This window comes from Polypterus senegalus, chromosome 18 (assembly GCF_016835505.1).
Source record: "Polypterus senegalus isolate Bchr_013 chromosome 18, ASM1683550v1, whole genome shotgun sequence".
Taxonomy (NCBI): Eukaryota; Metazoa; Chordata; class Cladistia; order Polypteriformes; family Polypteridae; genus Polypterus; species Polypterus senegalus.
This window is the reverse complement of record NC_053171.1, coordinates 12,524,934-12,549,232: the sequence shown is the minus strand read 5'-3', so window position 1 is coordinate 12,549,232 and position 24,299 is coordinate 12,524,934. Positions and strand designations below refer to the sequence as shown.

The 24,299-nt window shown below is 43.4% G+C and overlaps 1 protein-coding gene across 1 annotated transcript in view; it reads right to left on the bottom strand.

Annotated features, from left to right (window-relative positions):
* The window catches only part of LOC120518271 (hepatic leukemia factor-like), a 28,624-nt gene extending 5,191 nt beyond the window's left edge, over window positions 1-23,433 (bottom strand). Inside the window, exons 1-3 of the mRNA XM_039740949.1 lie at window positions 22,503-23,433; window positions 18,430-18,897; window positions 6,343-6,557 (exon numbers count right to left, since the gene is read on the bottom strand). Of these exons, the coding sequence (XP_039596883.1) occupies window positions 6,343-6,557; window positions 18,430-18,897; window positions 22,503-22,695 (876 nt within the window). The 5' untranslated portion in view covers window positions 22,696-23,433. The remainder of the gene's footprint in view (window positions 1-6,342; window positions 6,558-18,429; window positions 18,898-22,502) is intronic.
* Window positions 23,434-24,299: the final 866 nt, after the last annotated feature.

The window sequence follows — 24,299 nt, the reverse complement described above, 5'->3', positions numbered from 1 at the left end:
TAAAAAAAACAGGTTTGATTAACAACAAGCACCTCATTAAGTAACTGGTTGGAGTGAAATTGGTTGGAGTTTGAGGCCCTGACTTAGTTGGTCTTCTGTTGGCTCACTCACTTCACATTTCATTTCTGTTTTGGTGCCATTTAAGGAAAGAAATGAAGTAACTGAGAGGAACGATGAAGAAATTCAAGGAAGCAAATTCTAAAACACAAGTCAATTAAAATGAATTCAAAACAAGTTCATTAGCAGCAAAAACAGATCACTAATTAAGTAAAGGGTTAGAATGAAAACCTGCAAAAAAAGCCAATAACCTGTCTCTGAATGTAGACAACACAAAGGAGACGATTGTCGACTTTAGGAAGACTAAGAGTAACCATCTGCCACTGAACATTGACGGCTCAACTGTGGAGGTCGTCAATAGCACCAAAGCCCTGGGCGTCCACCTGGCAGAGAACCTCACCTGGGCCTACAACGCCAGCTCTTTAGCCAAGAAAGCCCAGCAGTGGCTCTACTTCCCGCGTAGGCTGAGGAAAGCCCATCTTCCACCAGCTACTCTACAGAGGAACCATAGAGAGCATCCTGAGCAACTGCGTCACTGTCTGGTTTGGAAATTTGTACGGTCAGGGATCGTAAAGCCCTACAACAGATAGTGAAGACAGCTGAGAAGATCATCAGTGTCTCTCTTCCTTCCATCATGGACATTTGCACCACAACATGCTGCATCCGCAAAGCCACCAGCATTGTGAATGACCCAACACATCCTTCACACTCACCGTTTACACCTCTGCCATTGGGAAAAAGGTACCAAAGCATTCGGGCCCTCACCACCAGAACGTGTAAGAGTTTCTTCCCACAAGCAGTCAGACTCCTGAACGCTCGTGGACCGGTCTGATATCTGGTATATGTTTTCTATTCTGCAATGTTGCACATTGGACTCACATGCACCTTGTTATATATTATGTGTCTATATGTTATGTGTCATGGATTCTTCATTGTCCTGTGTTCTACGAGGGATATCCAGAAAAAAGGGTTACAAGTGCCCTGGAGGGTGCAGGGAATTTTTTTTTTCGAAGGTTGGCATACCTGCGTGTAGGGGGGTCCTAACGGTCAAAATAAGCCCGGGACCGCGTCAGTCAGTTGTGAAATGTCATCACAGCAAGCGAGTTCGTTAACCTCTGCTGAGGCCATTTGCTCCACCTATCGCCGATGCGAGATTCGTTCGGTCATCAAGTTCCTCACTTTACATCGCAAATCTGTGGCCGAGATCCATCGTCAGCTTGTGGAAACCAAACTGAAAGAATTCTTGGGTGGGAAACGTTTTTCCAACGATGAGGAGGTGAAGGAGACAGTGGAGAAGTGGCTTTCGGAGGTGGAGCGGAGCGTATTCGACGAGGGTATAAAAAAGCTGGTGCCCAGGCTGAAGAAGTGCATCGAAGTTGACGGCGATTATGTTGAGAAATAAACACATATTTTGGAACATACCCTGTAATTTGGTTGAAATATATTCATTTTTCGATTTTTAACAGCTGTTGTAACCTTTTTTTCTGGATATCCCTCGTATTGTCCTGGAGGAACATTGTTTCGTTTCACTGTATGCTGTTCTACGGACATATGGATGAAATGACAATAAATACTCTTGAATCTTCAATCTTGAGATCCCATAAATCAATCCTCTGAAATATCAATAAATGCATTTGTCACAGCACACAGCGCAAGAACTAACAACTTGTTCTACGAAGAATTCAGACTGTCTGAGGTTTAACGATAATCAGGATTCAGAAGTTAGCCTGCAGGGAGAGCCACTGAAAAGAGTAGAGAAGTTTAAATATCTAGGATCAGTGGCTGCCCAAGATGGAGAATTAGATGCAGAGATGACCCATAGAGTGCAGTGTGGGTGGAACAGTCAGAAGAGGGTATCTGGAGTGTCGTGAGATCAAAGAATTAAGATGGAGGTTAAAGGTAAAGTTTTTAAGCCGATCCGACTAATTTCAGTCATTTTTGTCCTATTTCTAATCTACCGTTCATTTCCAAAATTCTTGACAAAATAGCGGCTATTCAACTTCATTCTCATTGATCTCAAAATAATCTGTATGAACAGTTCCAGTCTGGTTTTCGTCACCTCCACAGTACAGAAACGGCACTTATAAAAATGACTAACGACCTCCTCGTGGCAGCTGATTCTGGTTTTATTCCTATTCTCATCCTCCTTGAGCTGAGTGCAGCCTTTGACACTATTTGTCGCACGACTCTTATCAGTAGATTATCTTCGATTGGCATTACCCACACTCCACTAGACTGGTTCAGATCCTACCTCTCAGTTTGTTCAGCTTAAACCTTTCACGTCCCAACCCACCGCTGTTACTTCAGGTGGGCTCCGTCCTGGGACCCCTGCTTTTCATTATTTACCTCCTTCCCCTTGGTAATATCTTTCATAAATATAACATTAGCTTGCACTGTTATGCTGATGACCCCCAGCTCTGTCTCACTAGCAAACCTACTGCTTCCTTTCCACCCTCCTCACTTATTGATTGCATAGCAGAAATCAAATCCTGGTTTTCTTCAAATGAAGAAGGGGCCCGAGTTGCCTCGAAAGCTTGCATATTGTAATCTTTTTAGTTAGCCAATAAAAGGGGTCATTTTGCTTGGCTGTTCTCTACATTCATAATGGCTAACACGGTACAACACCCTAGTACTTCAAATTTTCTTAAATTAAAAAGTGACAAAACTGAGGTTCTCCTCATTAGTACAAAATCAACATTATCCAAAACTAATGTTTCCTTACTTATTAATAATTCCTCCGTCTCCCCTTCCCCACAGGCGTCATCCTTGACGGTACTTTATCCTGTCAGTCCCACATCAGTAACATCTCCCGGTCTGCATATTTCCACTTGCGTAACATGAATCGTATTCGCCCCACACCACTGCTATCCTTGTTCATAGCCTTGTCACTTCTCGTCTGGATTATTGCAATTCCCTTTTCTTTGGTCTTTCTCACAAATATCTCTATAAGCTTCAACTGGTTCAGAATTCAGCTGCCCGCATCATTACTAGAACCCCCTCTATTCACCATATCACTCCCGTCTTGCAGCAGCTTCACTGGCTTCCAGTAAAGTTCCGCATTCAATTCAAAATTCTTCTGTTATCTTTTAAGGCTCTCCACAAACTCCATATCTGTCTGACCTCCTCCATGTTGCCATTCCCTCCTGCACCCTTAGATCCCCTTCCTCCATCCACTTGACTGTCCCCTTTGTCCATCTTACCACCATGGGAAGCAGAAGATTCAGTTACTTTGCTCCCCAGCTCTGGAACTCGTTACCATCCGAGCTTAGAAATATTGAATCATTTTCACTTTTCAAATCTGAACTTCAAAAGGACTTTGATGGACAGTCATCTTATCCAAAGATCTTGACCATACATTGTTCTTCTCTCTCTTGTTAAATTAATCTTAGCCTGAATGAATCTATTAATTTTTAACATTTAAAGATTTACCAGTGTCGTTTCTTGTCCTAGTGTGTGTGGATATACACACAGGGAACTCCAGTTTCTGTATTCCATCTGCCAGAAGAAGGGGCCTGAGTTGCCTCAAAAGCTTTCATATTGTAATCTTTTTAGTTGGCCAATAAACGGTGTCACTTTGCTTGGCTTTTCTCTACAAATCTAAACTTAAAACTCATTTGCTTAAGACTGCTTTTTCTCTTTGACTACAATGGCTCTGTCTGATTTTAATTTTTGTATTTTAGTTTTGTTCAAAATGTGTGTTCTCTCTATTGTTCGGTGTCATTGAGTGTTTAGAACGGTGCCCATAAATAAATAAAGTGTATTATTGGTATCATTATTAATCATAAGACCAGCATGGATATGTGGAGATACAAAGAAGGCCAGAATAAGAAATGAGGCAATCAGAGGTACAACAACAGTGGGAGAGAAATCTAAAAAAGTATAGGAGAGTAGGTAGAGGAAGAAAGACAAAGAATATATGAACAAAAGAGTGATGGGAATAGGAGTACAGGAGAAATGAAAGGGAGGGAGGTGGAGGTAGATGGATAAAGTCAAAGAAGATCTGAAGGAAAAGGGCCTAACTGGTGAAGAGGTGCAGGACCAGGCTGTATGGAGAAGGCTGATCAAACACATCGACCCCACACAGAAGTGGGAAAAGATGAAGGGGAAGAAGCAGAAGAAGACGTCGACAGGGTTAAAAACAAACGAAAGCTAAGGGCACAAAAAAAGAAGATGACTTTTACAAGATTCCAAGGAAAAAAATAAGACGGGAGAAAAAAAAAAAAAGGTAACGTTAACTTCATTCACTAAATGTACATTCATTAATACTGTCATGAAATTCCATCCATCCATTATCCAACCCGCTATATCCTAACTACAGGGTCACAGGGGTCTGCTCAGTGCCGGATTTAGACTTGATAAGGCCCTAAGCTATTTGAGACATGGGGCCCTTTATAAGTATATATGACAATTGCTCACTCGGACAATTTGTTTTGGGGGCCCCCAAGAAGGCGGGGGCCCTAAGCTATAGCTTGTGTAGCTTATACGTAAATCCTGCACTGGGTCTGCTGGAGCCAATCCCAGCCAACACAGGGCGCAAGGCAGGAAACAAACCCCGGGCGGAGCGCCAGTCCACCACAGGGCGCACACACACGGGACAATTTAGGATCGCCAATGTACCTAACTGTGGGAAGAAACCCACGCAGACACGGGGAGAACATGCAGACTCCACACAAGGTGGACCCGGGAAGCGAACCCGAGGCAGTCGTGAAATTCAGATATGAAAATAGACGGTGCCAGAACTTGTGGTCAACCAATCAGCACAATTCATCGCCCGAGCCCCTTCCATACCAGGTCCTGGTTGAATGAAACTTACACAACCCTGGAGTACCAGGAACTATAAAATGGACCGATCCCTGCGGTGGGAAGGCTACAAAAATTCCAGAGTTTCTAAAAAGTCTCCAGTTCCTGAAAAAAAAGCTTCTGCGGTGGTAAAGCGGCTATAGATGTGCACTTGTGACTGATCTGGGTAAAAGTCGCAGCTAAAAAAACTAACAAGGATCATAAAACACAAGCAACGGAAACATCCTCCAGCTCCTAAATCTCACATACCATTATCAGTAAAGATTATACTATTGACCAATCATTTGCACATCTTCACCGATTCGCTTACGCTTCTTTATTAATAAGCATTCATAATAAGAATGCACATACGTGCCATTAGTGCGAAATCGCTCAGGGCCCTGCGCCTCTCCATATTCTGTCCGTCACATTGTAGCTGGGTTTGTTAGTCAGAGGCGCGTTACCCAGACTTCTAGTTTGAAAAGGAAGGGGACGTCAAAGGACGAATCTGAAAGCCTTACGTTTAACAGTTGGCCAAAGTCAGAAATGCCAGTCAGAAACCCAGAGAGGATGCTGCTCAACTAAATGCTTGCAGAAGCAGTTCTGTCAATTAAATTGCAAAGGAATTTAAAATTCGTGTTTTGACGGCAGACAGGATTATCCATTTAAATCAAAAGTACACACAAAGAGGAGCAAATAGCACGGAAAAGCCTTCTCTGATGTACAAAGATTTATCATTTATATTATTATTATAAATTATCCAAAAAAAATATGAAACTGAAGAAAATGAAGAAAAAAAGGAGGATATGCCATCACTTGTGGGCTAATTAATAAGTCCATCCATACATCCATCCCGCTAAATCCTAACTACAGGGTCACGGGGGTCTGCTGGAGCCGATCCGAGCCAGCACAGGGCACAAGGCTGGAAACAAACCCCGGACAGGGTGCCAGCCCACTGCAGGGCACACACCCCCACACCAAGCACACATTAGGGACAATTTAGGATCGCCAATCCACCTAACCTGCATGTCTTTGGACTGTCGGAGGAAACCGGGGAGAGCATGCAAACTCCACGCAGGGAGGACCCCGGAAGCAAACCCAGGTCTCTTTTCTGCGAGACAGCAGCGCTACCCACTGCACCACCGTGCCACCCTAAGAAAAGTCTGAAATGACCAAAATATAAAAGAGCAAAATCTTCAAAAATACTTTCACAGAAATACATATTTTACAAACATTCTTTAGAGGAAAATACACAATTGGTATTTTTGAAATCTGAAAATGACATTTAAACACATACATTGGGTTATTTCAAAAAGATTTGAATTGAAAGCAGAAATAACATTTTTCGGGATGCAAGCAGCCATTCCCCGGAAACCAAGACTAAGAAATCTGTCGCTGGACCAGACAGCTAGAAACTAACCTAAGGAACAAGATGGACTAAACGCAAACTTCATCGTGCTTTATCACTCTTCCTAAAAAAAAAAAAAAAGTCATCCAGACCCTCACCTTCTGCTCATCTGGGACCAACATCTTCCTGGCCTTCTTGATCATGGGCTGGGGTTTGAGCTCCTCATCACTAAACCGGTGTCTCCGTGGATCGAAGGCCTCCTGTCCTGGTACACTTGACAGAGCGAGATCTGCGGGGTCGGGGTCAAAGTTCACCATAACATCAGTGCCATCCATCTGTGGGCAGTTGGAGGGGTCGGGGGACGCCACCTGGCCTGGTGAAACAAAGAGCAAAGGAAACACAGGAAGGGGAGGACGTCAGAACAAATGAAAATAAAGCACAACCAAATCCTCCAGTAACTGCTGAGCACTCGAGCACTCGGCCACTCAAGGCCAACTTAGCAAAATCTTTTAGGTCACTTTGAAAAGGAGTACTGTATGGGAAAATGGAATATCAAATAGTGACTAAAGTCAAAGGAAGATATATATTAAAACTTCCCATTTAAATCAAACTTGTTTGGGGAATATGTAACCCAGGTGGTTAACGCAGATTGAGTGATTAATAGTTTGACACTTTATTGCTCCCCAAGGGCAAATTCACTTGCTGCAGCAGCAACACAGAAAATAAAAACATACAGCAAAACAGCAGAAGACAAAGTGAAAAATATTATACAATAGACAATATACTAATATAAAGAAATACTGTCCCTGTGCCAGGGTGTCAATTCTAACCAGCTAAGGTGACAACAGACATGAGGAGAGGAGGCAGCGACGAACGCTTTTAAAGCACAAGGATTCCTGTTCAACCCTCACACACTTTCTTACCGTGTGACCCTGAGGCATCAGTCCAACTACGGGAACATGGAAACAGCAGCACTTAAGTAACACAAGATTAAGAGGAGACCTGACTGAAGTGTTTAAAATGATGAAGGGAGTTAGTCCAGTGGATTGAGACGGTGACTTTAAAAAGAGTTCATCGAGAACACGGGGACGCAGTTGGAAACTTGTGAAGGGGAAATTTCACACAAACATTAGGAAGTTTTTATTTACACAAAGAACGATCGACACTTGGAATAAGCGACCAAGTAGTGTGGTAGACAGTAAGACTTTAGGGACTTTCAAAACTCGACTTGATGTTTTTTAGAAGAAATAAGTGGGCTGAATGGGCTGTTCCTGTCTAGATTGTTCTAATGTTCTAGTGACGTGCAAGTGGTTTTACATAAAAGCATCAGCCAAATATACAAATAGATGAAACTGCAAAGAACCAAAGGTGAGAGCAATATCCTTCTTAATAAAGGGAAAAAAGTCTGTGTGTGTGTCTTTGTCATGTGCCATTTGGTATGGGATTCATAAATGCCGTGGTGATGCACCATCTGCTGGAATGAAAAATGCAATGATTCATATTACTACATACTTTACAAAATATACTCCAACAGATGGTGCACTGTAAGCATTAACACTGAATACGTCCAACAGAGAATAACTGACGGATGGACAGAATCTACCTTAATAAAATGATAGGTGTCTGCGTATCTGTGTGTCCAGCCAGTTACTATGTCTCTGTAACATGCAACTTGGTAAGGGATTTGAAAAAGCAGTGCTAACGTTTGTCATGCGCTATCTGTTGGAATAAAAAAATCAATGCATTTTATTACTATATGCATTACAATAGACAGTGCACTGCAAACGTTAATACTGAATATATCCAACAGAGAGAAAGCGCTGGAAGGACAGAAATCAGCTCATCCACGCTAATGAAAAGGACAGGGGTCTGTGTCTGTGTGTGCGCGCATGTGTGGGTGTGTGTCTGTCTAGTTGCTGTGTCCCTATTAAATGGCGTTTGGTATAAGATTCGAAAAAGCAGTGCTAATGTTTGTCATGCGCCATCGGTTGGAATTAAAGATGTGATGCATTTTATTATTACATCCATCCATCCATCCATTTTCTAACCCGCTGAATCCGAATACAGGGTCACGGGGGTCTGCTGGAGCCAATCCCAGCCAACACAGGGCACAAGGCAGGAACCAATCCCGGGCAGGGTGCCAACCCACCACAGGACACACACAAACACACACTAGGGCCAATTTAGAATCGCCAATCCACCTAACCTGCATGTCTTTGGACTGTGGGAGGAAACCGGAGCGCCCGGAGGAAACCCACGAGACACGGGAGAACATGCAAACTCCACGCAGGGAGGAACCGGGAAGCGAACCCAGGTCTCCTAACTGCGAGGCAGCAGCGCTACCACTGCGCCACCGTGCCGCCCTTTATTATTACATGCAATGCAAAATACATTACAACAGATGGTGAACTCCAAACGTTAACTCTGAATACATTGATGGCTCTGCCGAATACTTAGATTTCAACCCGTCTCAGACGGGTAGCACCGCGGCTCTTGTTCAGAAAGCGGACACCACTAAGTTGTTTCACAATAATTAAGATGAGGTATATAAATAGGTTTCACATTTCTGTTATCATTTTAGCCCTAAAATAGTGACTTAACATCGGGAGCCTATTTCATTGACCTTAAGGGTTAGTGTTTGGGTGAGGGGAAGGCCGTCTCAAGTGGCGTCCGCTTTCTCAGCTAGTATGGAAAAAACAGCTTTATAGGCAAGGTTAGGCATTAGTTAATTGGTGAAAAAGGTGCATTTAATGTGATCTCATTAATTTACTGATTTTATTTTTACTTGAATTCCAGCAGGGGATCCCAAGTTCAGTCCAGGGGTACCCGAGTGGCTGCATGTTTTCATTCCAACCAGTTTCACAAATTAATGTTTCATTCTTACTTCTACACAATCTGGTTGTTTAATTCGTCTTTTTCTTCTCTTATTTGGCATTACAGAATATGTGCTATTATATTTACATGCAAACAAAATTCAGAATAGTGCATATTTTGCCCCATTTTTAAATGTTCGCTTACTTTTCCTGTGTTCTTTTAAATTCACCTTTTACTGTCCAGTTAATTGTATCCAAATACTGACTACTAGTGTGGTGCTGTACAGCCATGAGTGCAAATGACACTAAAGAGTCAATAAAAATAATAATAAATACTAAAAAGAAGAAGCCACTTCGGTCTAAAAGTCAATAGTAGGCTAATTAATAAGAAAAAGGCTGAAATGGCCTGAACACAAAAAGAGCAAATCTTAAAAAGCATGAGAAAAAAAAATAAATAAAATGTCACACACTTGCTACATTTCCCTAAAACTTTAGTAAATCCATCCATCCATTTCCTAACCCGCTGAATCCGAATACAGGGTCACGGGGGTCTGCTGGAGCCAATCCCAGCCAACACAGGGCACAAGGCAGGAACCAATCCTGGGCAGGGCGCCAACCCACCGCAGGACACACACAAACACACCAAGCACACAGTAGGGCCAATTTAGAATCACCAGTCCACCTAACCTGTGTGTCTTTGGATTGTGGGAGGAAACCCACGCAGACACGGGGAGAACATGCAAACTCCACGCAGGGAGGACCCGGGAAGCGAACCCGGGTCTCCTAACTGCGAGGCAGCAGCGTTATCACTGCGCCAACTGTGCCGCCCTTTAGTAAATCCATTCTGTAATTTCTGGAATGGCATAAAGAAGGCAGAAACTGTTTTTAAACGGAATCTAAAATCTCATCTTTTTAGAAAGATATTTTGTTAAAGTATAAATAGATTTTCTTGTTCTCTGTAGCACTTTGAGATTGCTAAAATATAAAGTGCAGTATAAATAAAATGTATTATTATTCATTATTATTAGAAACTGGAAAATAACAGCTTGTTTAATAAAAGCAGGAATTCAATTAAAAGAAGGAGATGGTTGGGATGGACACCTGCAGTTATGGTGGTCCTCAGAACTGACCTTGAGGACCACCTAGTTAGGCTCACACACATAAATGTAACACAGACGTTGCCGCTCTTCTTTAACATTCAGGGTCATTTGCACAATTTCAGGAGCAAACCCAACAGAAATACGAGGAATTGAAATAAAAAAATGGTCAAAGAAAGTCACGTGTTTAAAACTTTGACAAAGAGAACACAATTCTGATTTTGTTCTAAATGCAAAACATCATGCCAGAGCACTTTTCTGAATGCAGAATAAGAAAACAGAAAAGGCCAGCTTAACAATTAGATTGACGAGGCGTAAGAGTGACCCACTGGTTTGTGATACTGGTTAGAATGAAAGCCTGGAGCCTCAGTGCTCCTCCAGGACTGAACTTGGGACCCCCTGACCAAAAGGCCAAAGTGTACGGAGTTCCTTTGGCTTTGCTCTCACACCACATTCTTCCACAAAAAATCAAGACCTTCCTCTCTTTGTGCAGCAATAGAGTTGTGTCAATGTAAGCTTTGTGCAACATGTTATTACAGAATATTACCAGCTGATGGCAGGGTTCACCCTAAAGTGTGCACGGCTGGGTAATGCCAGGCTGGCGATAAGCTCCTGCAGCTAACGTGAGGAGGCTCCAAGGGATGAAATATGACCTGCAGTTATAACATCTGGCCTGCAGATGGAGAAGCCGTTCTGTCAGTCTGGAGTACTGCTGCACAAGTTCATTAATTTAAAACTAAAATGCTTTATGATCAAAGAAAAAGTTTACGGCCAAAAAGGAAGCCGAGAGAACAAATGTGATAAAAACAAAAATGAAGGATAACAAGTCTGAAAATGAAGCTAAACACATCTGTAGAGTGAAGAGGGTAAAGAGCACATATTAGCTTGTGTGCCTCAGGTTAAAATAAGCAGGCATTTAAAGAGAATCGCCTATGGCCGCAGTGACGCCTAAGAAGAACTCCTGCAACCGTGGCTTTACCAGTCTTCAGTGTTATTCTTCAATAAGAATGGCCATCAAGAGTTGCACTGACTGATTCGCTCTGACTTGTTTAAAGCCTTTTTCATTCCTCCCTCCCTCCCTCCCTCCCTCCATCCCTGTAGCTTATGCATGTGACTCCAGCACATGGCGGTGGCGTGTGAGCCTCAATCCGGTTAACAACACAGCGGCGCTCTCTCTCTCTCTCTCTCTCTCGCTCGCTCGCCCGCCCTGTCCTTATCACACATGCCTTCAACCTCCTCCTCCTCCTCCTCCTCCCCCAATCCCTGTTTGCAAAGCCTGGTATTAACTCATTGGGTAGTTTGGCTCCTGATGGGTCCAAATTCATGAAAGGCAACAGTGTTTTAAACTTTTAAAGATTTCTGTAAAAAGAAAGCTCCCGTGTCTTAGACTGAACCTGCACTTACTTGTTGGATCACTGCAAACCAGATCTCATCAGTGCTGTAAATGGAGATCTCTGCTCTCCACATAAAAGCCTCTGTTGTTTTTGGAGAAAATATTTCCACCTACCAAGAGGAATGCTAAAATAATGAACTCCTGTCATGTATCTGAGCCGAGAGTATAAGTGGACACACTAAGCCAAGACCCTGAACTGGCCCTGAACCATGGACACACAACATCTTAAAATGTTAGTCTGGTAAAATAACAAAAAAGATTGATCTGGCTTGACAGGCTACCAATGAGCAATAACTTAAAGAAGATGACCTGGTGAGAAATGCTGAGGAACACAACTTCCATAACTACAGGACAATTGGGCAGTTGAATGAAGAAACAAAAGGGCTCCAGTGTGACTGATTTACAGTCTGAAATGATATGTTTGAGGGTCTCTGTAGGGTCAAGAGAACGGGACATTATAGAACTACAGCCCATCAAAAATCAGCAGTAACTGCAGCCTTGATTGATAGATAGATAGATAGATAGAAAGATGTGAAAGGCACTATATAATAGACAGACAGACAGACAGTCTGTCTATTATATAGTGCCTTACAGACAGACAGACAGTCTGTCTATTATATAATGCCTTTCACATCTATCTATCTCTGTCTGTCTGTCTATTATATAGTGCCTTTCACATCTATCTATCTATCTATCACTCTCTGTCTGTCTATTATATTGTGCCTTTCACATCTGTCTGTCTGTCCGTCCGACAGACAGACTGACCGACAGATAAATAGATAGATGTGAAAGGTACTATATAATAGACAGACAGACAGACAGAGATAGATAGATGGATAGACAGACAGACATCACTACTCATCAAAGAGTTCTTCTTACTTTCTGTGTAGTGAACAAACAATTGTTAAACAAATCCAAACTCTCTTCTATTTTAGATCCTTCAAAGTAGCCACCATGACAACTTCATGCACTCTAGGACTTCCCCCAACCAGCCTGATGAGGTTCAAAGCCACCGTGGCCACTTTCCTAACAGTACTGAAGGAGCAGGTGACTGTTGTGGCCAGATCATCTGCTGCAGTGCCCCATCATTCAGTTCCTCTAAGTGGAACTCTTACACAAGCTGGGAGGTGTTCTGAGTCGTTGCCTTGCTGATAAACAAATGACAGTCCAACTAAGCACAAACCAGATGGGATGGCATATCATCATGCCAATACAGCTAAAGTCCCCCCACATTATCCCACCTCTTTCCTCATGCTTCACAGTGAGAATCGCACATCCAGACATCAGTCAGTCACTTTCTCTGCATCTTGTGAAGACACCACCTTTGGAACCAAAAATCTCAAATTTATCAAACCAAAGGACAGTGTCCTCTGCCTTGTGTTTCCAGGCCCACCAAGGCTCTTCCTCTTGTTTCCTTCAGCGGTGGTTTCATTGTAGCAATTATACCATGAAGATGTGATTCACACAACCTCCACCTCTGAGCAGACAGTGTCATGCATCTGCTGCTTGAACTCTCTGGAGCATTTATTTGGGAAATAATCTGAGGTGCAGTAAACTGGAAACTTTGAAAGCTGTCGAGTTTGATACATTTTTAATGTGCAGCAGAGGTAACTCATGGTGTTCCTTTGCTGTGGCAGTCACCAGAAAGCCGGCTTCATCATAGAACTTGATGGTTTTTGAGACTGCACTTTAAAAATCTTACAATTTTCAGGTGGACTTATCTTAACTTCCTAATGTATTGATGGATTGTCATTTCTCTTTACTAAATTGAGTGGTTACTGCCATAATTTGGACTACCAAAGCTAGAAACAAAGACTTTCTATCAAGCAGTGCTATTTATACCCAGCTAGCAACACAACTAATTGGCTCAAAAGTAATAAAGAAGAAAGAAATTCTGAAACTTGACTTTTAAAGAGGCAAACATAGGAATCAGAGTTCAATATTTTCCAAATTTAACTTACACTATTATATATATATATATATATATATATATATATATATATAGACAGATATATATATATATATATATATATATATATATATATATATATATATATAGACAGATAGATATATATATTCATAGGTCTAAATCGTAATCCGATTATTTAGATGGTTACCTACCAGGCAACACTTGTGATTGGTTGACCAGTCAGCAAACATCTGCCACGTCCTCCCAGCTGCGAGAAGCATCTCATAGATACGTTAAACTGTATCTGCCAAATAATGCAAAGACTACATGACACGTGTTTCGCCTTTATTGGGGCTCATCAGGTGTACGTAATTTGCGCCTGAAGCAAAGCCTCTGACGTTGCACCGTAGTGGCTGTTTCACTTATTTGACAGGGTGAAGATCAGAGTGTTGCATTCTTAGGTCCGAAACACACACTGATTAATTGGATGGTTATCTACCAGGTAACGCTTGTGGTTGGTCGGCCCATTGGCAAACGTTCACCACGTCCTCTCAGTTGTAGAGAAGCAGATAAATATCACATTTATATAAAGTGTCTTACTTTAAGAATATTTTACATACCTTAAGACATTCATACAAACAGAACACACAGCAGTTAACAAAGGAAGACACCTTTTTTCCAGAACAACATATGTTTCTGGAATTATTTAAGAGGACAAAGGTAATATGCAGGATGGGAGAGCGGTCAGCTTGTGTTCAAGCCAAAAGAAGAAGAGGAGTAAACTAACATTATCTAAACTAACATGCAGCCTCATGCGTCTTTCAATGCTTGATTCAACAACTGCCCAGAGATTATAACACAAGACGCACATTTTGTCTGTACTTAGATGCTCGTCTGCGGACAATGTATGATCAGCTTACCTCCATGCCTGGGAAAATGCAGTAGAGGTTATGTCCTTCTGAAGTAGGAACACGGACAGGGGCAGATCCTTGACTATAGGAATACCATCTCACCCCATTTCTCATGTTGTCTCACCAAAAGCTAGTTAGGTATACCCTTCTATTCCACTATGTGTCATCTTTCCACTCCAATTTATATGGCACAAATGCCCTACTACGGAGTGTGTGCCACGCAGCGCACAAAAGACATCATAAACATTGCAAGATTTTTGAGCCATTCATTTGGCACTGACAAGATCAGATTCAGGCTACACAAACACCATGTCCTGCTGGCCTCCATGAACAGAATTACTGCACAGCTAGAGGTCACATGACTGGAGGCTCCTCTATACCAACAGACTAGACCTTGTGGGTTATATGGGGTGGAGTGGCAGCTCTGAAATTAAGGATCTGCGTGGGTATCCAGAAGGTTGCCGGTTCGATTCCTTGTTACTGCCAAAAGAGATCCTACTCTGCTGGGCCCTTGAGTAAGACCCTTAACCTGCACCTGCTCCAGGGTATGCTGTACAATGGCCGACTCTGTGCACTGACCCCAAGGGGTATATGAAAACTAACAAATTCCTAATACAAGAAATTATATAAGAGAAAATAAAGAACTATATATATATATATATATATATATATAGTAATACGGCGCTATATAGCCTCCGACCCGGCACAGACTGACGCAGAGGCACGTATAAAATAAACAAAGACTTTTATTTTCACCTCAGCCGTGGGGCATGACTTCCCCGCGCCCCACAGCCCAACAACAAAACAAACCCACAACACAGTTCCTTCCTCCCTTTACCACCACTCCTCCTTAAGCTTAGTCCTTCTCCTCCCGACTCTGGCCATCGAGTGGTGGTGGCTGGCCCCTTTTATAGCCCACCTGGAGGCTGGCCCCTTTTATAGCCCACCTGGAAGCATTCCAGATGCTTGACCACCTGGTCCCAATTGCACTTCCGGGTGGGGCTGAAGACTCGTCCAGCCAGGCTTCTGAGTCCATGCAGCTCCCCATAGCGGCCACCCCAGCTCCCAACCAGGCTGTGGAGGACTCCATCTCCCATGGAGCCATGCGGGAGGTTGGGGAATCACCGTTGGCCAGGGTGGCTGCCACCAAGCATCCCGGGGGAGGTACTGAGCTGTCCATGGTTGCTTCCTGGGCGCCCATCACATATACTGTATATGATCACAGACTAATTCAAAAGAGACGGTAGGCAGGCCCTGCTGTCTTCCACATCACTTACTGGCATCTATAAGCCCACACTATGGGCTCCAGTGACTTCTTCCAAGAAGGCTTACTAGTTACTGGGTTTTACATGATGGCAGGCTTTCCATAGACAATATTCTGGACATTCGGTATTGTTAGATAACATCACACCTCTCTGAACTAAAATGCTGCCCCATTGGGTTACATGAGTGAAGCTGGAGCCCTGGGATCAAATATTAGGTTTTAAGAGTCAACATATTGCACTAATTTAAGAACATTCAAGGTAAAACTTAAAAGCACCGTGTTTAAGGTGAACTGGCGCCCTGCCCAGGGTTTGTTTCCTGCCTTGCGCCCTGTGTTGGCTGGGATTGGCTCCAGCAGACCCCCGTGACCCTGTAGTTTGGATATAGCGGGTTGGATAATGGATGGTTGGATGTTTAAGGTGAACGTCATAGTTATAGTGGACTCGTCACTGTTCACATCCATTCCTGCAAAGAAGAGTTGTAGTCAGCTGTCTTCTTAATGAATACAGTCTACTTGGTAGGAGTGATCTTCAACAGTGTGTGTGTGTAGGTTTGGCCTCCATATTTTACACACTAAGTGCCAGAGAAAGTCCACAAAAAGCTACTGGACTTGCTATACGACTGTAACTTACAAGCTATAAGAAATGATGGAAAGCACCACATTTTTTTAGTTTAAGCAAAATAAGAGTCAACAAGATAGAAATGTTGAAATATTGCAAAAGGTGGGGGCGATGCCAGCTTAACTAAATTTACTGTAACTAAAGCATAGTTTCAAATGGAAGCTGGTTAAAGGGAAATTTCATAGAAACATTAAAAGCGTCTCTTCTCCATGGGATCCACAAACACATGGGATTTTTTTTTTGTTCTTTATTTCACCTTAAACAATTTCTTGTATTAGGAATTTGGTCATTTTCACATACCCCTTGGGGTCAGAGTGCAGGGTCAGCCATTTTACAGAACCAGCAGTAGAAATTGAAGGTGAAGTCCCTCGTTCAAGGGCCCAGCAGAGTAGGATCCCCTTTGGCAGTAAGGTCGATTCGAACCAGCAACCTTCTGGATACCCGCACAGTTCCTACGCCTCAGAGCCACCACTCTGCCCACGACAAACTATGTGGAGCTGAATGGCCTCCTCTCGATTACTCATTTGGACTCCCGGTGTCCAGAGGCTTCGTACCACCCAAGTACAGACACGCTACCCACCGTGTCAACCTTGACCTGCAGGGAAGTGGAACATAAGCCAACCCTACTAGGCCACCTGATAGGCCCACGTGTACCTGCCTGGCCCCCTCAATGTTGTTCAGTTGTTTATTTTTTTCCCAATCCCTATTTTTCAGCCTTGGCCTTTACTTGGAGACACGCGGGAAAGCAGACCCCTTTCTGTTTGTTGTGTAGGAAAGAAATCTGTGAACTACAACCGAATTCCTCGAGTTTTACCGATCATCGCGGTAAACAAAAGGCATAAAGGAACACTACACAGAGGCACAAAGGCCACCAAACCAAAGCATTGTCCCCACTTCTTCACTCGATTTGCAGTGTGGTTTTTTGGCAGGGAAAGGTGCTCGATGAAAGATAAAGGCTGATTGATTTTCTAAAGCCGCAAAAGAAAGCGGACCCTGTCACTTTAGCTACCTGTTAACGTTTTCCGTTACATTCGGGTCAGGAACCTTTAGAATTGTTAGTTATTCTTGACTTCCATTTTTAAAACTGGACAAACCTACTAAGGTCTTTTTTATTCTGCTGCGTATTTGATAAATTACAGATACTGAGCTAGCATCTGTGTGCTGTACGCCTCAATATCTTCTCCGCTAAGCTACAATGCCTTGTAAAGTTCATGTAAAATTTCTCCATTTTGTACAATGCTTATGATGCCAATGTACATTATGGCTAAAATATAAAAATGTCTTCCCTTATACGATTTGACCACTGACAGGTTTGCAGACTCTCTCAAGGTCACATGGTCCGAACAACGGTTGGAATTGAACCTGAGAACGTTTGATTTTATTGGTCACCTTCCTATGTGAGATCCAACGTTCACTATGGCACAGTATGGATTTGATACAACGGCTTCCATATCTGAATGCAAGGAACGCAGGCATGCTAAGTGCCTCGTTTAAGGTCACACAATGAACCAGAAGCGGGCACTGAACCTTCTAATCTTTCTCTAAGGTCCATTTCCTTAGCTACCAGGTTGCACTGCCAGGTCAAGAATAATTTCATACCATGCAGTAAAGATAAAACTGCTGAAAACCCCTGCAGCCATAGGAGATGCGAGCCATTTAGTGATAAGTAGTTTAGTATCTGGTTGCCAGTACGACGGAAAGGCTGACCAAACATCCACAGTAAAACAAGGATATCACAGACTGGAACTGGAAACACGGGAGAGCACTGCCAGTTCACAGTACCTGGACCTACGAATCACTCGACAGTTCTTCCCGTGTGGACTTTTTTTTATCTTCTTCTCATGTTCATGTGTGTCTCATCCACCTCACTGGTCAGAAACACAGTTTGAAATTGCCCCAGCATAAGTAACTGCTAGCATCTGTGTACCTCTTCTGGCACCCACAACCAAGATGAGGAAAAATATGAATAAAGAATATTGAGAAATGGCTAGCTGCGGTAGGTTGGCACCCTGCCCAGGATTGGTTCCTGCCTTGTGCCCTGTGTTGGCTGGGATTGGCTCCAGCAGACCTCCCGTGACCCTATTCGGATTCAGCGGGTTAGAAAATGGATGGATGGATGGAGAAATGGCTAGACAGCACACAGGCCAGAGACTTTAATGGCCACGTCACAGACCACTTACACACACACACACACACACATCAAAAACACACTCAACCCAAGGAGGAGCTGCTTTCCTACCTTGAAGAGCAGGCCCGTGCATGCAGTTTCCTATAATGCCTTGCTGCTGGGCTGCAGTCTCCATGGTGGGGCTGCCATTGCTTCCTGGAGTCATCGAAGCTGTAGGGGATGGCGACTGTGCAATCTGTGGAAGCTGGGACAACTGGGATTGATGGCCATGCAGAGGACTGTGATGAGGGTTACCCATCTGACTCTGAGATTGACCAGACTGGCTGGGTACGGAAGCTGATGCCGGCGAAGTCGGATTCCTCTGGCTCGGGACCTGCGCTTCAGCTCCACCCGTCGATGGCCCCATCCCATTCTCCGTGAGGAATTCTTCCAGGTCCATGTACTGCAGCTGGAAAAGCCCCCCATCACAGGGAAGGGTTTTCTCCCACAGCAGGGGTACAAGGAACGCTGACTGCGAGGAGCGTAGGCCGCAGCTTAACAAACAGTCGTCGTCTGGATCAAGCTTCTCCTTTTCCAAGACTAGAAAGAAACAGCAAGCAACATCAGATGAGTACTTGTAATATTTCTATTGCACTATTATATTATATTGTATTGAGGATTACTTGTGCTTTGTTCTGTGTATTGTATTAAATTTATCCCCTTTTTTTGACACCCACTGCACGCCCAGCATACCTGGAAAGGGGTCTCGCTTTGAACTGCCTTTCCCAAGGTTTCTTCCATTTTTACTTTTCCTAAAAGGGTTTTTTTTGGGGGGAATTTTTCCTTGTCATCTTAGAGAGTCAAGGCTGGGGGTTCTGTCAAAAGGCAGGGCCTGTTAAAGCCCATTGCGGCAATCCTTGTGTGATTTTGGGCTACACAAAAATAAATTGTATTACAATACATCCATCCATCCATCCATTATCCAACCCGCTATATCCTAACTACAGGGTCACGGGGGTCTGCTGGAGCCAATCCCAGCCAGCACAGGGCACAAGGCAGGAAATAAAACCCTGGGCAGGGCGCCAGCGCACCGCAGGGCGTGCACACACACACACACGGGACAATTTAGGATCGCCAATGCACCTAACCTGCATGTCTTTGGACTGAGTACCCAGAGGAAACCCACACAGACACGGGGAGAACACGCAAACTCCACTCAGGGAGGACCCGGGAAGCAGTGCTACCCACTGCGCCACCATGCCGCCCTATTACGATACAATTTATTTTTGTATAGCCCAAAATCACACAAGGTATTGTATTGTATGAGTGGGGTTGGAAAGCAAAATGACAGGAGATGGCACTTGATACGGTCTATCAGCATCTACTGAGAGCAAGACTGAAGAATACATTCAGCTCATCTAAAACTGCATGGCAGGAGCAGAGCACAAAGGCAGTAGAGCTCAAGCTGCTTCTGACACCTATGGCTGGTGCCTAATGGATCTTCTAATGGGTCACAATCAGCCCTTACCAGGCAAGGCAGCAGATGCACAAGGAGGAGGGGGTTTAGTAAAGTGTGCCATTTGTGAAAGGGACCAGCTTATGGTCAACAAGGTCTGCAGGGCACAATGCCGGGTGATCTGCTGAAGCTTGTCTCTTGTCTAAAGCACGTGTGGCAGCACACGTGAATCAGCTGAGCTAAACTTAAAATAAAAAATAAAAAAAGGATGTATACATGTATATATATAAGAAGCAAGGACTGATAAGCTCATATGGGGCACCACATGCAAACAAACACCTACAAGTGTGAAAAGAAAAATTCTAAACAAGGGCTGCCATAACTCCATTTCCATTAAAAAGCACAATATTAACAATTTAATAGTGAGCGTCGTTTACAAGGAGATTTTCCTGCTCAGGCCCTTAAATGACACAGTGGCCAGAATTTACGGGATGGCCCAGACCATTGATAATGCGGCTATGGTGGGACGTCATAATCACAAAACAGTGACAGCAGGGTAGGAAATGAAGTCCAAACTAAGAAAGACTTCTAAATATCAGTGGAAGGGTGTATAGATAGATAGATAGATAGATAGAAAGATAGATAGATAGATAGATAGATAGATAGATAGATAGATAGATAGATAGATAGAAAGGCACTATAATAGATAGATAGATAGAAAGGCACTATATAATAGATAGATAGAAAGGCACTATATAATAGATAGATAGATGATGGATTTCTTACTGGTCTGCTAAAATGCCTAATGCCAAGTTTATGGGATTGACCGGGGATTAAAATGATTTGTAGCACTAATTTTTGGGAATGCATACAATTATTCAGTTTTGTGTTATTCCTGCAGTATGTATTGATAATTCTGATGCAGTACTTTGAGCCAGAATTTAGAGAGAACTCTGATTTCTCTTTGTGTGAAAAAATGTGCAAAGTGTAACAGGTTTGTGCATATTAGTGTGTAAAGGCGACTGAGTACATGTAAGCACTGCGAGTTCAAGTTCTTGTATGCCTGCCTACTCGGTTATACTGCATGCCAGGGTGCACCAATGTGTTCTGTCTCAGAGTGTTCAAATGATGGCTTTCACGTGCTTGTCAATGTGAATGCCCAGTTTTTATAAGTAAATCCACGTAGCTGTCAATGCACCAGTATGCCCAACAGATTGTGCCAGTGCATCTTTACTAAATAAGTGTCTGCCTGGTACGTGTGTACAAATAATTCTATGTGCTTTGAATGTGCTATTTTGCAAATTTATTCAAAAGAATTGTAACTATAAGTCGATATCCTTGTGGTCATTAGTCTGTCTGTTTGATTGTGTGTGTGGTTGCCTGCATACTGTATATATCCAACTTAGTGTGCATACATTAATGCTTTATGAACATGTGACTGGGCACGTGCCAATGTGCCAAGACTGCCACTGTGTAACACATCCAAGTCATAGTGTTTTATGTGAAGTGTCAAGGTGACTGTTTATGAATGTGTATACGGCGTATAAAATCACATCCTGTTAACTGTCACATCTGCATCAATATGGCCAAGTATAAACGACTGCCAATTTCCAAGTAACCCTCTGCTCAAGTCACCATGACCGCGTGATCACGAGCACACAGATGTGTCCGCATGCCCAGGTGATTAACCGCCTACATTTATCCACTGGTCATGTCTGTCAGGATGTGATATTATGAGCTTATGTATGACTGTATTAGCAGGCTGACAGTATTTTGTTTTTGCCTTAAGCTACAGTGTGCAGGTTGCTGTGTGTCAAAGGTAGCACACCCAAAGGATTGCTGTTTGCATGCATGATAAGCCAAAGATATGGTGGGTGGGTGGGTGTGAGCGAATGTCACTGCTTTTAAGTCAATCAACCCTTATGAAGCACTTTTCACAGAGGGCACATTCAAATAGCAATTTAGAAAGTTCAAATAAAAATATAAAGGACTGAGTCTGTGTGAACATTTTATGGAAGGATGGTAGAATCTATTTATCTATCTATCTAGAATTAAATGCCAGTTAAGTGTCGGGCTTTTGCTTCAAATGTAAGATAGCCATACTTTATATGTCAAGTTTTACAGGCTAGAACTGACCGCAAAAAGGCACAATTGACAATTCTTGTGAATATTTCAAACACATCAGGTGCACTGCCATTCGAGTGGCATCCTGAAAAGATTTTTTTTTTTGTACAGCCAAATATTTAACTGCCCAGTGGATGTCTATAGTATCATTTATAATGAAAAGTGATACTGAGGGAAGAAATAAGTTTGAATTCGAACGCTGCACGTGTGCCGGTATCCGTGCACGAAGGCAGATCATCTCAAGTGTGTGTGTGTGTGTGTGTCAGTACTATTTACATCAATGTATTCAAACGGTGCTTGAGTTTGCATTACTGCGCATGTGCGTCTCTATTGCAAGTTCAGAACGCTTCGTTCCAACAGAACAAGTACAGCTGCATGTACGTACTGTTACCACCGGCGGCGCTAAAAGAACATGACATTCCCTTTCGTTTAGAACAATAATTACCAAAGACACAGCAGTTATGTTACCGCGCCTCGCAGGTAGCCTCTGCAAGTGCCCGAGCCGCACACCTGCCAGGTGCTTCTTCAGAGACGTGTCACGGAACGCTGAGTCAGGTGCGCGCGCACAAATTAGCGCGCACACGCAGGCAAAGGGCAGAACATGCCGCGATCTCGGTCCGCTCACCTTTGCTGTCGCCGTTGAGCTCTTTACTCCTGAATTCGACACCTTGTTTTATAGGCAGTTGCAGCAGGGACTTGAGACTGGCCATGGAGCTCGAGTGGCCCCCCTGAGGTGCGCCTGCTTGTCCGCCGGTGCCATACTGGGGGCTGGAGCCCGGCAGGTCGGGAGGTATGAGCTGAGACATGGGGCGAGCCATCTTCAGTCGCGATGATATTTAAATGTCACAACACCAACAAATCAGTTCAGGCTGGTTGTGAGGCGAAGGAAGTACGAGGGTTCGTTTCTTATCGCCACAAATGACACGGGATGTGTAGCATCTACTGGCCTCGTTGAAGATCCTTTAAATTCCCTGGATTGCAAGGTGACTGGGAAAATGAGCCAAAAAAAAAAAGAAAAAAAATCACTGAAATGGTAAGGATTCTGTGTAATGCGAAAAGTTCACGCGACGAAGAGCCGTAAAACTGCAAAAAAATAATAAGCAAAGAAATTGAAAAGTCGCCACTTGGAAACTGAAATGAAAGGCGCTTCCTCGTTTCCTTCACAAACGTAAAAATTAAAATGCAATCCCGCGACAGTTAAAAAAAAAAGTTAAAAAAAATCAATCTGAATTGGAATGAAATGTTAATCGCACTGGAACCAAGGAAATGCGAACAGAATATGACGAGAAATAAAAGATGAAAACTAAGCAGGACGCTTCTTCTCTTCCCAATTCCTGAGATCGCCAAGTTCGCTTATGGATCAGCAGAGGCTGTCAGCTGCACAGAACACGGGCCCGTGCGGTGACGTCGGCGCCAAGGGGCTGCTTATTATTCATGAGAAGCTGCCGGCCAATTGGCCACGCCTCAGTTATCCTGAGTGATCCCGCCCACACACCGTATCGGTAACCCAATACCCATTGGCTTTATTAACATATCCCCACCCACTCAGCCGCTCAGCTAGGAACACGCTCACACACACGCTAGTTTCCACGAGTATCGAGGAATTAACCCCTAACCAATAAGTACCATTTTAATAAAGACTGAATATCTATTTACTGGCTGAACTATACGTTAAAAAGCAATACTTTGCGGACAATAATTTTACTAATACATTATTTTACAGAGATTAGCGCACTGAGTAGACCTTCCTCCTCACGGATTCAGCGTTCTCTGCTCGAAACCCGCACCCCATCCTCTCGAGCTTGCACGTTCTTCCAGTATCTACGTAGATCTTCCGCCCACATTCCTAAAGGCGTGAATGTTAGGTTAATTGTCGATGGCGAATTATCATTGTGGGCATGAACGGGCTCCAGTGCGGTTTCCTTAATTGCACCCAATACTAAGGAACTGCAGCCTATCCTGGCACGACTGAGTGCAAGGCAGGAGCCAACTTTGGAGGACCGCTTCTTGCCAGTACATCTCACATTGTACTATGTTACTATTGATGGGAGATCTGCCATAATCGTCATACCTCATTTTCTGAACACCTTTTCCGATTCAGGTTCTTATGGAGCAGAGACATGGTAAGTAAATGGGAGCTCAGGAGAATGCGGAGATGGATGTATGAAATTAAAAGAAGGACAGAATAAGAAATGGCGCGATCTGAGGTACAGCAAAAATGGAAGAGAAATCTAAGAAAGTTGAGGAACGTACAGTAAATTGTAAAGTGGTATAGACATGTGATAGGGAAAGATGAATACTTGGGCAAAAGAGTGGTGGGGATGAACGTCCAAGGGAAGAGAAAGTGAGGGAGGCCAAAGTGGAGGTGGATGGATAAAGTAAAAGAAGATCTGAAGGAAAAGGGCCTGACTGGGGACGAGGT